The sequence below is a fragment of the Theropithecus gelada genome, chromosome 7a, assembly GCF_003255815.1.
Source record: "Theropithecus gelada isolate Dixy chromosome 7a, Tgel_1.0, whole genome shotgun sequence".
In the NCBI taxonomy this organism is placed as follows: Eukaryota; Metazoa; Chordata; class Mammalia; order Primates; family Cercopithecidae; genus Theropithecus; species Theropithecus gelada.
In genome coordinates, this window is record NC_037674.1 from 23524161 (window position 1) to 23539514 (window position 15354).

Below are 15354 nucleotides of genomic sequence, written 5' to 3' on the forward strand. Positions count from 1 at the left end.
CTCTGTTCGATTCCAACCAATATATAATTTGGGGCAATATCATGATAATTTTTATAATCAACAATGAATTATTTTTATTAAAAGCATATGGTAATCAACTCAAGGTTTATGTATTGGGGTTGTCATCCACTCCTACTAGTTCACGAAGTCAAATAAAAAGGTCTAGGTCGCTACTCAGTTTGAATGACTCATGCTGGATCATCACATATGTTCTTACGGAGTAGACAGTAAGTGAAATCCCTGAGAGTAAAACTGAACTCGATTCAACTTCTGGGAAAAAGAGAAAGGGATAGAGGTGAATTATAAGCAATATGAAAATAATCTATATTTACTAGTAATATTTCTTCACTTCTTCACCTTATATTTTTCTCTTCCTAAGTGAGAAAAGGATTCTTTCTCCACCTTTCTCCTCTCTCTTTTTCCTGTCTTGCTAAATCATGATGAGACTTTAGAAGGGATTAGAGAATCTGATGGAGGTTTAGATACCAAACTTCGCTATATCAGCACTAATCATACCCAAGTATAGGAGGGCTTCTCTCTGTAATTCAAGGCTGCACTTTTTGTTCAGGAGAAAAGGTGGCATGTACACTCGTGTTTAGATATGAATAGCACATATTTTTCAGTTTATCATTCCGCTGGTTTTAATTTCTATTTTTAATGCCAAATTCTCGAAAGCCCACATTTTGGCAAGCATGGTAGAAAGCGCTTCATTTACTTTCTAGTTCCTCAGTTACTGAGGTGCACCACTCTTCATCCAGGAACAAACTCCACTAAGTTCCAATCTCTTACACCTGCACCTCTATTCTCCTAGAAGATGCTGCCGCTCCTATTCAAACTCATTTGAGAGCAAGAGTGTCAAAGAGCTGGGGAGAGCTACCCTCATCTTATCTGCCACCAACTTTTACACAGACTGGTCCAGGTCTTACCATACCATTTCAAACATTCTTATACAAAGGTCAGACAGACCTTTCCCTTGCCTATTTTACTGTGAGCATATGTCTATTGCCTTCTGCTCTGAGGCATAACAGAGAAGGAAAAGGATGTTTTCACTAAATTATTAACATACTTTCAACTTCAGGTTTAAGGAGGTAGGCATATGAAAGTAAGCACTTAACTTCATATCCTCCCACAAGACAAGAACAAAGGGGAGCATAACATTTCCCTAGAACCAGAAATTATTATGGATTGGGGTCAACTAAATTATTTATAGGCACTGGTGACAGCTGCGACCTTAAAAGTTTTCCTTCATTTAAAAAATCTTAACCATTTATTATACCAAACTTAAGATAATCATACACTGAGTTAAAATATATATATATACTCTCCACAGCTGACGCACACTACCCAGTGGGAAGGGAAGCCACGCACATCGCACATTTCCCTTTTGAAAGTACGTCTAGCCAATTCAAGAGTAACACAATACATACAGTCTAACAGCACATTATTAAACTTCCTCTCGGTATAAATCAGTTTAAAAATGAACACACACTTTAGAAAACAACAAAACACTAAACTTGTGAAGCTCAGAAAGAAGCCAGAGATATTCCTTTTAAATACGTTCTTGGTGGTTAGGAGGAAATGTCCGATGATGTCATCCCTAGATACTCCCTAGTGATGAACACTAACTACTGGTCCTTAAAGGGGGACCATTTTCCTGCAAACCGTGGCGGTCGCTGAGCTTTGCTCAAAGGTTCTTTAACCAAAGTCAGGGAAGAGGGGAGTCCGCTGTCTCGGGCTAGAAATCAGGGAGGAGCTCTGGTCCCCGGGCCCCCAGCCTCGGCTCCCGGGACCGCAGGCGGCCAGGCCTGGGGCGGGCGGGGAAGGGCCTGGGAGCGGCCCAGCTGCACCTGCTCCTCAGGCAGCCGATGGCCCGGGGGCGGGCCGGGGCCTGGGGGCGGTTATCCCCCATCAAGACCCAGCCTGGCCTCTGGCCCCCCGGCCGACTCCCCGCCCCCCACCTCGCCGCGGTTCCCGGAGGAAAAGACAATACATTTTAACGCCATTGGAGCTGCTGCTGTGCTGCGGCTGCTGCTTCTCCGCCTCCGGGGGGTGCGGCTCTCGCCGCTGCTCGCCCGGCGGCTCCGCGGGCTGCAGGTGCGGGCTGTCGCCACCAGTGGCCCCGGGCACCTCGGCCTTGTTGGCGTCCGCCATCCCGCCGCCGCTGCCTCCGCCTCGGCCGCCTGAGCTGAGGGGCTCCGAGCGCGACAATGGCGGCTGCCGGGGAAGCGGTAACGGATCCCGATTTGAAAAGGCCCCGAGCGCTCAGTAACCCGGATCTCGCGAGAACCGGTCGAGCCTGGGCGACTGGGAGATGGTGTGTGCCGGGTGCGGGGGGTGGGAGTGCGGGGGGGAGGGGAGCCATGGGAGCGGGGGTCAGGGCCGCTGTTGCTGCAGTCGACCCTACACCTGCCTGGGAGGGCTGCACCAGTCCTGAAAGCCCCCGGTGGTGGTGCCATGTCTGCCCACCAGCCCGCCTGTCGCTTGGCACCAGTGGAGTCTTCGCTTGCAAAGCGGGATTAGACACCAAAGCCCTAACACCCAGACTGTTCAATTCATTCCAGGTAGGGACAGTTAAAGAACACACCACTATGCATCTTTACAGACTTCTTGCAAGTCCTCAGACTCCCTTTAGAAATCCTTTGAATGAAGCAAATATAAGTCTCTTGCCATTTCAATGCCTAGGCACCCTTCGGACATTCCATAAAGAGTTATTGATGACTGATTGCGATTCACCAAAATGAATGACTTTGAATTTCTTTGAGAAGTATTTGTTCTTAGGGGTGAGGATTTCCCAGGAACTCAGCTATCAGCTTAGTAAGAGAAGACTGCAGTTTTTCTCTGGACATCAATCAATGTGGGGAATCTATAATTATAAAATATCGTCTACTAGATGGGCTAATAACGGATATTTGAGGTTTTGATTATTTATTGTATACTGATGGAAATTCTATGTGAAATAGTTCTACACTCTCAAATTTAATTGCCATATAGAGTTTTAAAATATAGTCGTAGATTTTTCCCCCTAAGTATGAAAAGGAAACCCGTTAAATTTAATCAATTCCTAACTCTTGAGTACTATAATATTTCACATTGACATAACCTTTTTCAGCTGAAAAGTTTAAAAGCCTTCCCAAATGTTTTTTTTTTTCCATAAAGAAGCAAACATGTACAGTTTACTTACTTTGCAGAATATCATACACACATCGGTGGTAAAGTTATAGTTAGAAAGTAATACTCAAATAACATAATTTCATCTTCGGCTTTTCAATGTGTAGTTTCCTACCCTCTACCGAAAAATACCAAGTTCAGCTACTTCATCACACACACACACACACACACACACACACACACACACACACACACAATCAGAACATTTCAATGATGAGAATGCTATTGTAGTTGCTGTATAAATTGTCATTCAACTCTGAGACATAATATTTATAATCGCAGAAAGGGCATTCAATTGTGATAGACAAAATATGGGTTAAAACCCCAGCTCTGCCTCTTTTTGCCCATAACTCCCTGGGCAAGTCACCTCATTTCTCAGTCTCTCTACAATAAATAAGGATAGCAATACCGACCTTATAGGATTGAGGTAAGGATTAAGAGAAAGCACTTTATGTAGGAAAAAGTGCTATATGAACATAATGTAATATCACAATTCTCTATCTCCCTAAGCTTAGCAGGGTTTTAGTCAAAGACAAGCCAAGTGATTTTTCCCACAGCACTAAATTATAAGTACTTTCAAAATAGTCATCATTCTGTTATTCTTTTGCTATAGTTGAACTTGGTGATGAAAATTGAACCCCACCATCACTAGTACTATATATTCTTGCAAAAATCCTTTAATCAATTCAATGCAAGGTTTTTTTAAGAGGCCTTTATGCTTCAAACAGAGTAGTAGGTACATGAGGAATACAAAAATGAGAACAGCCCTGTTGGGAGAGGACTAATATAAAAAGTACTATTTGAGTGCTATAATACAAATAAAAGCAAAGTATCATTAAAACGTTATTTACAAAAACAGGAGACTGGCCCACATGCCTTAGTTTGCCAATGAAAATATTCCATTAAAATATTTATCTTGATTACTGAGTTGTAAATTTTGTACCCAAGACAAACGCCTCACCCACTGTAGCTTAGCCCTAGTCCTGATAAAGAGCAGAGGTTAATTCCTACTGAGGGTATTGTAATTGGTGAGGGCCTTATAAAAGAGCTGGATCTTAAAAGACAAGGAATTAAGGCAACTTCTGAAGGGAGGAGAATGATTAATCTTTACCATTCCATCTGACTGCTCGATAGATTGATCTTTCCTTCCTTTCTTGCTGTTAATTGCAAAAGATAAAGAAAAAAACTATTAATATTCTGTTGCTGAATCCCATTTATGTATTTTCCTGTCTTCCTCTCTACTATTTTGTTTTCTTTTTTTGTTTTGTTTTGTTTTTTTGAGACGGAGTCTCGCTCTGTCGCCCAGGCTGGAGTGTAGTGGCGCTGTCTCGGCTCACTGCAAGCTCCGCCTCCCAAGTTCACGCCATTCTCCTGCCTCACCCTCCCGAGTAGCTGGGACTACAGGCACCCGTCATCATGCCCGACTAATTTTTTGTATTTTTAGTAGAGATGAGGTTTCACCGTGTTAGCCAGGATGGTCTTGATATCCTGAACTTGTGATCTGCCTGCCTCGACCTCCCAAAGTGCTGGGATTACAGGAGTGAGCCACAGCGCCTGGCCTTGGTTTTATTTTTTATTTCTTTATTTATTTATCTATTTTTTAGTGCATGTAGGTACCTTGAAAAATTCTTAAGTAATGCTCAAATTCTTATTTTCACATGATTCACATTGCAAAAGCATTATCCTGTGCAATTGCACAAAATATATTACTGGTACTTCAAATAATCACTTAGTTTTCTTTCTTACAAATTAGAATGCATGTTTATGTGTGTGTACATGGTGGGGGTAGGGGAAAGCTATTACACATACCTAGACATTTAATCCTAGAAATCACAAAATATTTTCAATTAATGCCTTAATATATGTATCACTTAGGAATTGTGTTCATCTGCTAGTAACAATAACTAGAAATAATAGTGTCTTAAGCACGATATACATTTTTACTCTCTTAAGTAAAATAAATGCAGAAGGAGCATCCCAGAGGATATATAGTAGCTTCACAGTCATCATGGAGTCAGGTTCCTGCTACCTTAATCTTTCACCATCCTAGTGTAAGGCTTCCATTCTTAAGGTTGCCCTATGACCGAAGATGGCTGCTGGAGATCAAGGAAACTTGTCTGCATTGTAGGTCAGAAGGAGTCTGGAAAAGAAGGGCCTATCCAGAAGTCTCACACAACACTTCCACTTATAGGCGAGAACTTAGTCACATGACACACTCAGCTGTGGGGAAGGTTGGCAAGTAATTTGGGGGCTGGGCTTACTGCCCAGGGTTCTGTTACCAATGAAGAAGAGAATGGAGTGGCAACTAGGGTGTCACCATTCTTCTTTTTTTTTTTTAATTTATTTTGTCTTTAAGAATTAAAAGGCAAAGACCAACAATATGAAGTAAAACAAAAAGTATAGTATAATTTTTAAGTCAATTTGCTTCACTATATAAATTAAATTGCTGGATTTGAAGGCGTGAAGTTTCTAAACTTTACAAAGTAAAAAGTTATTTCTTTAAAGCTTAAAAAGAAATTCATAACTTTTTAAAATACTGTGGGTTATATCTGAAATCTACATATGTATTTCCCTTTTTATAAAAAGTTCATCCTGTGATGAAAATGTGGACATTGGTTACTATCGAATACAAAGTAAAGTTTAATCTTATTCTGACAATTAACTACTTACCATTCTCTCTTTTCCTCCTCCTTTCTCTCGTTCTCCCTCCCTATCTCTCTGTCACCCCCCATACACCCTCATTACACCACAGCTCTGCTTACTTTAGGAGTCCATTTTTTTCCTAGCATTTAGCATTCCAAAAATACATCCTATAGAAAGGTCTCTACCAGCTAGCTAAGTGAAGTTTAGAATTAAGACAAACATCTGAATAATCCAGGCAGAAACTCCACTTTTACCTCAATTATTCAAATAATTCAGATAATATCAAGGGTTTTGGTAGACGTCCTTAGATAATTGTTTTATTTTTCAACTTTACAATCCTAGCGTAATTGTCTAATGACAGAATTACTTTTGATTTTTGTAAGCAATATTGGGGCATATTTTTTCTTTGAAGACTAAAGACCTATGTAATTCCCAGATCTTTGAGTCTCAATTTTTAACCATTTTCTAATTTCTTAACTTAAATCACCCTGAGTTTTCCTCAATCTCACTCCAGTAACTCTATCAAAAGATAGATCAGAAGAGCAAATTCTCAGGAGCTCTGCCCTACATTCCTTCCTATAGGCATAGCCACTCCCTCCTGTTTAATGATGCCATGAATTGAGCTTACTCTATCCAAAGCCATGGATATTATATGGCAATGTTTTTAAATATCCTCAGTTTAGTATCTTAATTCAATTTTTTTTAAGATGGAGTCTCGGTCTGTTGCCCAGGCTGGAGTGCAGTGGCACGATCTCAGCTCACTGCAACCTCTGCCTCCCGGGTTCAAGTGATTCTCCTCCCTCAGCCTCCTGAGTAGCTGGGATGACAGGTGCACACCACAGCACCCGGCTAGTTTTTATATTTTTAGTAGAGACAGGGTTTCACCATGTTGGCCAGGCTGGTCTTGAACTCCTGACCTCAGGTGATCCACCCACCTTGGCCTCCCAAAGTTCTGGGATTACAGTCATAAGCCACCACATGCAGCCCTAACTCGGTATTAATGAAATGATTGTTTCATATCAGAAATTGTCTTCAATTTAAATAATTGCCCTTTTTAGGCACATCATTCTTAATTTTCAATTACAACATTTGGAAGAGAAAATAAAATTCTTAGAGTGATGAATTATAAGGTTCAGTCCACATGCTGTCTTGCATATTTGAAGATAATCCTGTAAATGATGATGACAGAGATAACTGACATAATCCATCTTCCTCTTCTTATTTGGCGATAGAAAATTTTTATTTATGGTAGCTGTGAATAGTACTGAAAGCCCACATTTCCTAGCCTCACTTGCAGCTACATGCACCCATGTGACTATGTTCTGGCCAATAAGATATAAACAGAAATGTTGTAAGGACCATACAGAAGTTTCCTTAGAAGAAACTGACTTAGCCGGAAGAATGGCCCTTTTGTCCTCTATTGCCTCTTCCTGCTGCTAACTTGAAACGGAGCAATGATGTCTGTAAACAACAACAACCCTCTTAGACCATGAATTGGAAGCTAACTGCTAAGAATGGTGGAACAGATATGTGAAATTCAGATCTCTGATGACCATTAAGCCACAATAACAACCCTGACATTCCTACCCCTAGACTCATTTTCAAGAGGAAGAAATACGTTTCTATCCTGATCAATTGCTGCTATTTGGTCGCTTTCTATTAAACACAGCTGAACACAATCCTGATGACTGTTTTTAATTTAAATGACTTATTGCCTTCAATAGTTTTTCTACATGTGGTTACAAAAACACTACCTTAAAAATGTTTTTCTGAAGACATCATTTATATTGGCTTTTGTTTTCTCTTTTGCTTTATGCTGTAGAGCACTGAAAGCTGTTTTTAGTATGATTTTCATTCTCCCTTTTTAATTTTACTAGTAGAACCACGATTTTGTTTAGGGTAGCAGTATGCCCACCTGAAATACCGGGAGTGACGATAGGCACAGTTCTATCGAATTAGTTATAAGGAGTAGTGCACCAGGGATTTTCAGAGGGTTTTTACTTTCCTAATAAGCTCTTTGCCTACCTGCCTTCTTGTGAGGCTAAAGGGTGAAGTATCCATCTTGAAACCAAGAGTCAACATGTATGAATACAAATGCCACGAGCTAAGGAAGACAGGTGAGAAAGACAGGAAACTAAAACATTGATGGCCTCATAAAGTCACTGGACAAGCCCTGGACTACCCACATCCAAACTTCTTTGTGTTCAGGGTGAAAAATTACCTCCATTGCCTTTAGGCATTGCCACTGCTTTTCTGTCTGTGGTCCTCCATTTAATGAAACTAAACAGAATCCAAAAATTGTTTTTGGATTACAGCCCTTTTCCTCAAGGGTCACACCATTCCTGATGGCTGCTTATGAGCCTAGTTTGTTGAAAGCTATGATTTTTCAGTAGTATACTAATGTGATATTTTTTCATGGTGTATTGCAAAATGGTAGATTGAAGTGATTTCATGTCATATTTCAATTCACAAACTGTTTAAACATGCAGAATATATATATGTGTGTATATGCAAAATGCAGTATGTATATAAACAAGATATATTTCCCTGATTTTCATTTCTAGCTATTTTTATCAGTCAGGAAAAGAAAGCTTTTCATTCAGTCAAGCTCTATAGATGTTTCCTCTAGGAAAGGATTTAATGCACAAAGTCTTAGAGGCTTATATAGCAATTAGTAAGGCTGAGAGGGCAAAGGTCCAGGAGCTATTACTGCAGTTTGAAATATTAGGAAGAGCATGAGTCACAAGGAACCATGGCCAATGATCCCTCTGACCTGTAACAACAAGATAAGTCTCAAGACTTCCTTGTGTCCAGAATCTGCTGACTTAATATCCCATCTGCCATTTGCTATACCCACAAAGTTACCTGCAGCCACTACTGAAGTTGATGGCTTCTCTTTCCCTTCCTCCTTGCAAATTTTGTAACAGTGCCTCTCCTTGGTAGAATTTAGGTTGGAATACTATTAGCAACAGAATTTAAGAAATGTCTCACAGGAGAGAGAACTTAGAAGGGCAAAAACGATGCTGAGTGTCAAAAGGTAATATTTGGCACAGTTTCTAAACCATTTGGCATGCTTTCTGAGGTACTCACGTATAAAGGAGGCAGTTATCCTATGTGTGCAGTCGTGCTGTAAAAAATAAAATCAGATCAAATGTTTTAAAATGTGTAAATTAAACATAGGAAACAACAACTTACAAACTGAGAGATCTCAAACCGAAAATGGTAAGTGGAAGCTCAGAGGCATGGCATTATAGGCTGGCTTATAAAGCAAAAATGAAGCTTTAACTTTTACGGTGATTTGTCATTACCGTGGAGATTTTCAGACAACAGATTGGTTTAAAAATCATCATCTTATACCATTTCTGGAAAACAACTTAAGTTTTACTTAGAATTGTCAGAGGTATTTACAAGAAATAACCTAAGTTACTCTTCCATGGCCTAACTGGTTTTGTCTGCTCACAGGATTCTCAAACCTGGTCTCCATTTTGTTTTGTTTTAAGAATCCATTCATTCATTGTGTGTGTTAGATTTAAAAATGCCTGAACTTCTAAATAAGATAATGTAAAAATACTTGTGACTTATCTTATTCTCTTGACTCCATTAACAAATCTCAATTGTGAGTTCCTTGCAATATCATTCAGGCTACTAAAGAGACTGCATGGTAATACTGTCAGTCTAGATGCTCTGACAGTCCCAATGTCACACAGCAAATGTAGGCTTGCATAAGTGTCCATGTGCATCAAACCAGATTTCTGCATCAGAACTCTGAATATTTCTGGAAACTAGTATCAACAACATTTCTGAAAAATCAAACCTTATTCTTCCCAAGTGCCTTTGCTTTGAGCACTGTCTAAAGTCCTGGGGACAGTCACATAAGAACTACTGTAGAACTACTGTAGACTAAAACATTATTACAATTCATCAGTCCTCAGAACATTAGGCTTATATTTTCTCCTCAAAAATCTTCATATTTGTAAGTACTGTTTTAGATAATAGTCACTAACTTCAATTTATTTTATATTGACTTTTAGGTAGTATTGAAAAAGAAGGCCACTCCTTAGTTCTTTCTGATTGTCTCCTATAGTTACCTAAAGTGTCTTCGCATCTCACCAGATAAACATTCCTTCAGTTTAGCTTTGCTTAAAATGAGAGGTGTGGCTTTTATTTGCTAGCCTAGTTTTAGAAATCTGATACCAAGTATGCAAGTGTTTATTCTTTAACAATACACAGAACCCTGAAAAAGGAAAATAACTCACATTCTATAAAATCATACATTAAAAATAACTGACAACTTAAGAAAATTGAAAGATAAGCCACAGACTGGAGTAAAATCTTTGCAAAACACATATCTAATAAAGAACTTATATCCAAAAGATATAAAGAACTCTTAAAACTCAACAATAAGAGCACAAGCAGCCCAATTAAAGAGTGGAAAAATCTGAACAGACATGTAACAAAGAAGATATGCAAGTGGAAAATAAGCATATGAAATTATCATTAACATCAGATGTCCTGGGAGTTCAAAATTGGGACGATAATGAGAAACCACTGTATATTATTGGAATGGCTAAAATCCAAAACACTGACAACACTAGATGCTGAAGAGGATATGGAGCAACAGGAACTCTTATTCATACTGGTGGAAATACAAAATGGTGCAGCCACTTTGGAAGACAGTATGGCAATTTCTTACACAGCTAAATATACTCTTACCATAGAATCCAACAATCATGCTCTTAGTTATTTGCTGAAACGAATCGAAAACTTATGTCCACACAAAAGTCTGCACACAAATGTTTATAGTATCTTTATTCATAATTGCCAAAAATTGGAAGTAACCAAGATATCTTTCAACAGGTGTATAGATAAATAAACTGTGGTATATTCATACAATGAAATATTATTGAACAATAAAAAATAAATGAGCTATCAAGCCATGAAGGAAGCTTACATGCATGTTGTTAAATGAAAGAACATGCATTCTTCATTTAAAAGTCATGAAGGAAGCTTACATGCATGTTGTTAAATGAAAGAAGCCAGTTTGAAAGGGCAACAGAGTCTATATGACTCTATACATACATTCTGGAAAAGAGAAAACTACAAGACAGTTTTCAGATCAATGGATTCCAGGGGTTTATGAGGGGAAGAGGAAGGGATAAATAGAGGATATTTAGAAATGTGAAACTATTCTGCTTGAAAATATAATGGTGAATATATGACATTATAGACTCTTCAAAAATCATAGAACTGACAAACACAAAGAATGAACTCTAGTGTAAACTGTCGACTTAATTAATAATAATGTAACAAAATTGTTTTATCAATTGTTAACAAATGTATCACACTAATGTAAGATGTTAATAACAAATGAAACTGTGAGAAAAGGGGTGGGAGATATACGGGAACTTTCTGTACTTTCTGACTTTTTTGTAATCCTGAAACTGCTCTAAAAAAATTAAGTCTATTCAATAACAAAAGTAACTGGCAAGATTTAGGTAAAATTTTATGTTGGAGAAAAAAGTGTAAAACTTACATAACATCACAACCATAGCACTGCAAAAACATTTACAAAGCTAAGAAAATGCTAGCACAATTAAAAATAAAAGTTACGATTTATATTTCAATATATTTAGAACTTCACAAATTTGTTTGAGTTAAGAAAGAATGATGGGATAAATAAAACAAAGGTTGAGTTACAAAAACAAGGACAAATGCACAATGATCAGGAAGAATTGTGCAATAAGCATTTTCAAGACCGAGCATGTGGTCAAATTAAGCCAAGAGGAAAAAGGAGGAGTGAATGGGTGTTGTATATAGGACTACTTTCCTCCACAGCTTACTACCTTCAGCTGTGTTAGTGGACTTAGAGTGCAACTATTTTTACTTCGTAATCAAAACATTAATGTACTAGTGCAAATCATGTATAAAACAATTGATTTCCACATTCCATTGACATTCCTATTTGCCAATTATTTTTAACTGAGTCCTATTACAGAAGCATACATTATGATAGAAAAGAAAACTGCTCTTGTTTCTCTATCTTTAGCAGAACAAAATAACTTAAGCTAATCTCTATACATTATACCGTAGTTATGGCTCACACATTCGTGGAGATTGTACCCAAGGTACCCTCTCATACTCATTAGATTCAACAGTAAATATAGTAGAGGGCTTAAAGTACACTTTGAATGAAACAATTGAAGGCTTATGGGCAGTAAAACTAAAAGCAATTAAATGAAACTTCATTTAAATAGATCACTCTGAACTGAAACATTTAGTACATTTTTCTTTGCAGAAAAGTTTACCAGAAAACATAGCATCTCATTTTCAATGGGACTCATCAACCAGACCAGCATTAGATCATTAACTACACTAAAGTGTCATCATGCTCAGTTCACTTAGGAGTCCACATACTTAGATAATTTCTTCACTGTTGACAAAATCCCACACAGTCATTTTCTAATCAAATCTAATTATCCTATTACTGTACTCTCTAATCCTATTTCAGCACATTCAGCCTTGGCTTACTTTTGAGATATCAGATGGTAAAAATGACCTAAAGAAAGATTTCCAAGGGGGAAAAAAATAGAAAGCTAATGGGGTAGCTTTAAAATATGTAGGAGTTGGCCGGGCGCAGTGGCTCACGCCTGTGATCCCAGCATTTTGGGAGGCCAAGGTGGGCAGATCACGAGGTCAGGAGTTCAAGACCAGCCTGACCAACATGCCAAAACCCTGAAATACCAAAAAAAAAAAAAAAAAAAAAAATTAACCAGGAGCAGTGGCATGTGCTTGTAATCCCAGTTACTTAGGAGGCTGAGGCAGGAGAATCACTTGAATCCAGGAGGCGGAGGTTGCAGTGAGCAGAGATCGGGCCACTGCACTCCAGCCCGGGCGACAGAGGGAGACTCCATCTCAAAAAAAAAAAAAAAAAAAGTAGGAGTTTAAGCCATTCAATACTTAGTTGTAAAACAGGGAATGAGATCATGTACCATTCATTTACAGCAGATTTTTCGGTAGGCTCTTTGGATTACCTTGGGATTATAAAAATGAACTTCCAGAGATCCATGAATACCTGAGCTGTGAGCAAAACATCTGTATATATGTATTTTTAGGAAGAGGGCATATATTTCTTAGTGAAATTTCAAAATCATTCTTATTCCTCCCCTCAAAACAATGATTAAAACTGTGTCTGTAGACAAAAAAGACATGGGTAGATAAAAATAGCATTCAAATACACAGGAATTCATTTTTTGAAAAATAAAGAGTTGACTTTTGAATATGGCTAATTACCTAACATCATCTAAAGCCAAAAAAGCATTGGATTATCTTAAAAAAATGGTTATACCAAAACTAATTTATATTTGTATTTAATACATGTTTTAAAATTTCACATTTGAAAGATATGCTATCCAATGTTTGAATCAATAGCAATATTCAAATTAAAAAGCACAGCCACATTAAAATATTTTAGTTAAGGAATAGTAATCAAACCTCAGCAAAACAAAAAGTAGATTTTCCTGAAAAGTTGAAAGTAACATGTTGGCCTAATAGGTTAAAGAGGTAAAGGTGATCTCACTTTGCAACAGTTGACAGCAAGAAGTCAACTAGAGCCAGGATGGCAAAAATTTATGCAAGCTAAATTTTCCTCTGAAAATAATCCTGAGCTCAGTTATTAGAGGAAATTCTTGTTTTCAGTTGCTTTGTGACAATCTTATTCTAGAATATATTCATTAGAGTGGGGCTGTCATGCTTTCTAAATTCCTATGGTTACCATGTCTTCTAACAAGGTGGACAATTAACACTTCCAATCTCTGAGATAACAAAAAGTCTTAGTCATATAAGGGACACTATTTAGAGTATAAAAATAGCAACAGGGTAACAAAGTGGTTTGAAATTAAGCTGATCTATAATTATATAAACTGAAAAAATTCTTCTGTCATCTTGACATTTTAATATTTCCTCATTATAGTTTAGATTTTTATCTTCATAGCTAATTAGATGACACATTTTTCTGTATGTTAGTATCCTATTTAAAATAAATTTATAAAACAACCATATATACTCACCCAATAATCAAAAAGTAGAGATATTTACTTTATTTATTTATTTGTTTATTCCACTTCTGATTTTATGAGGACATTTACATGAGATCACACATTAAAACAGATAACTAAAAGAAAATAATATTATCATTACCTGAGAAATCAAAATTACAGTAGTTAAGGTGATTAAAAAAAAAAAAAAGAAGAGATATAAAAGCCTTAAGGTCTTACCTAGTTATTCATTTTCAGCTGTTAATTTGACTCTGACATCCCTGGTAACTAAAATAAATGCTAACTTTAATTAGTTATGTCATTTTCACTGTATGTAAGAACAGAACATACCACTTTACCCTGGGTTGATTTAAGTGAGGAGGAGATGTATGAAAGTTCAATTCATTAAACTGGTATTGAAAGAAATGCTTTTGGGGATATGTCTATGAAATCTAAATCCATTAGGCATCTTTATATAAGAAATAGTAAGTTATATGTTGACCAAGATTTTAGTAACAACTCTGTAGTAGATATAGAGCAGATTGTGTAAGCTGGGAGCTGTTTCATATAGAATTACTGTATATAAGCTGAGAGCATAATGTCAAAGCATAGTAAAGGCAATTCTGTTTGGGGAAGTTATAAACAATGCCACCCACATATTTACCTTTCTAATAACTTGGATTGTTCTGAAAATAAATCACAGATGCTCCAGAAGTATAGGTTATCCACATGTGCTTTAGAAAGGCATTCGTATATTTCATGTCTTTCAGCAAATTTTTGGAAAAGTTGGGCAGCAGATATTGGCAAGGACCTGAAGTACAATTATTCTGTGTTTTACCTTTTTGCAATTCTTCATCCCTTCTTTGGCAATGGCTAATAAAATATGAATAGCATATTAATCTGTGTTTGTATAGAACTTTGTAGAACTTGCCGTATTATTTTGCCATGTATCTCCTCAAGGGCAGAGACCAAATCTCATTTATCTTTGTATCTCAGCATCTAGCAAAGAAAGTGGAACCTAATGGATTTTTAATCCATTATGCTTTCCTGAATAAGCCATTTTGCAGACTTTTGAGAGCATCATTATCTTTCCTATAGCTTGAAAAGGGTCAGGGTCATGCACCAACTAATACCAAGGAACCTAATTTATAGTCAATGCTTTCCTTTGGCATCAATTCAGAAGCATTAATGGGAAACACTAGCAACCTTCAAAATGTAAGCATGTGTGTATGAAGTCAATGACATAACAAATCAACATTCATATAAATGATCTATGAAACAAGAACCCTATTCTACCTTTTAAATTAGGTGAGAATTAGATCCGTAATATCCAGATTTTAAAAATCAGCTTCATGGGCATTCACTATGGAGCCATATTTCAAGTCATAAAATGATAAGTCACAGTTTCCAACCATGATAATAAATTATTGGAGTGGGGCTCATACATCCTCAGCAGAATCATGTAACTTAGTTATGCTCCCTTGAGCTGGGCCTGCAAAGAGAATGAAGG

General features: G+C 37.4%; 1 protein-coding gene across 3 annotated transcripts in view; it reads right to left on the reverse strand.

The window, feature by feature from the left end:
- MYEF2 (myelin expression factor 2) overlaps nt 1–2432 on the reverse strand; it is a 38919-nt gene extending 36487 nt beyond the window's left edge. For 2 of the 3 annotated variants that reach the window (XM_025390597.1, XM_025390596.1), the window contains exon 1: nt 1991–2432. In XM_025390597.1, the coding sequence (XP_025246382.1) occupies nt 1991–2151 (161 nt within the window). In that variant the 5' untranslated portion in view covers nt 2152–2432. The remainder of the gene's footprint in view (nt 1–1990) is intronic. The other variant, XM_025390598.1, reaches the window with a different exon arrangement.
- Between the last annotated feature and the right edge of the window lie 12922 nt (nt 2433–15354).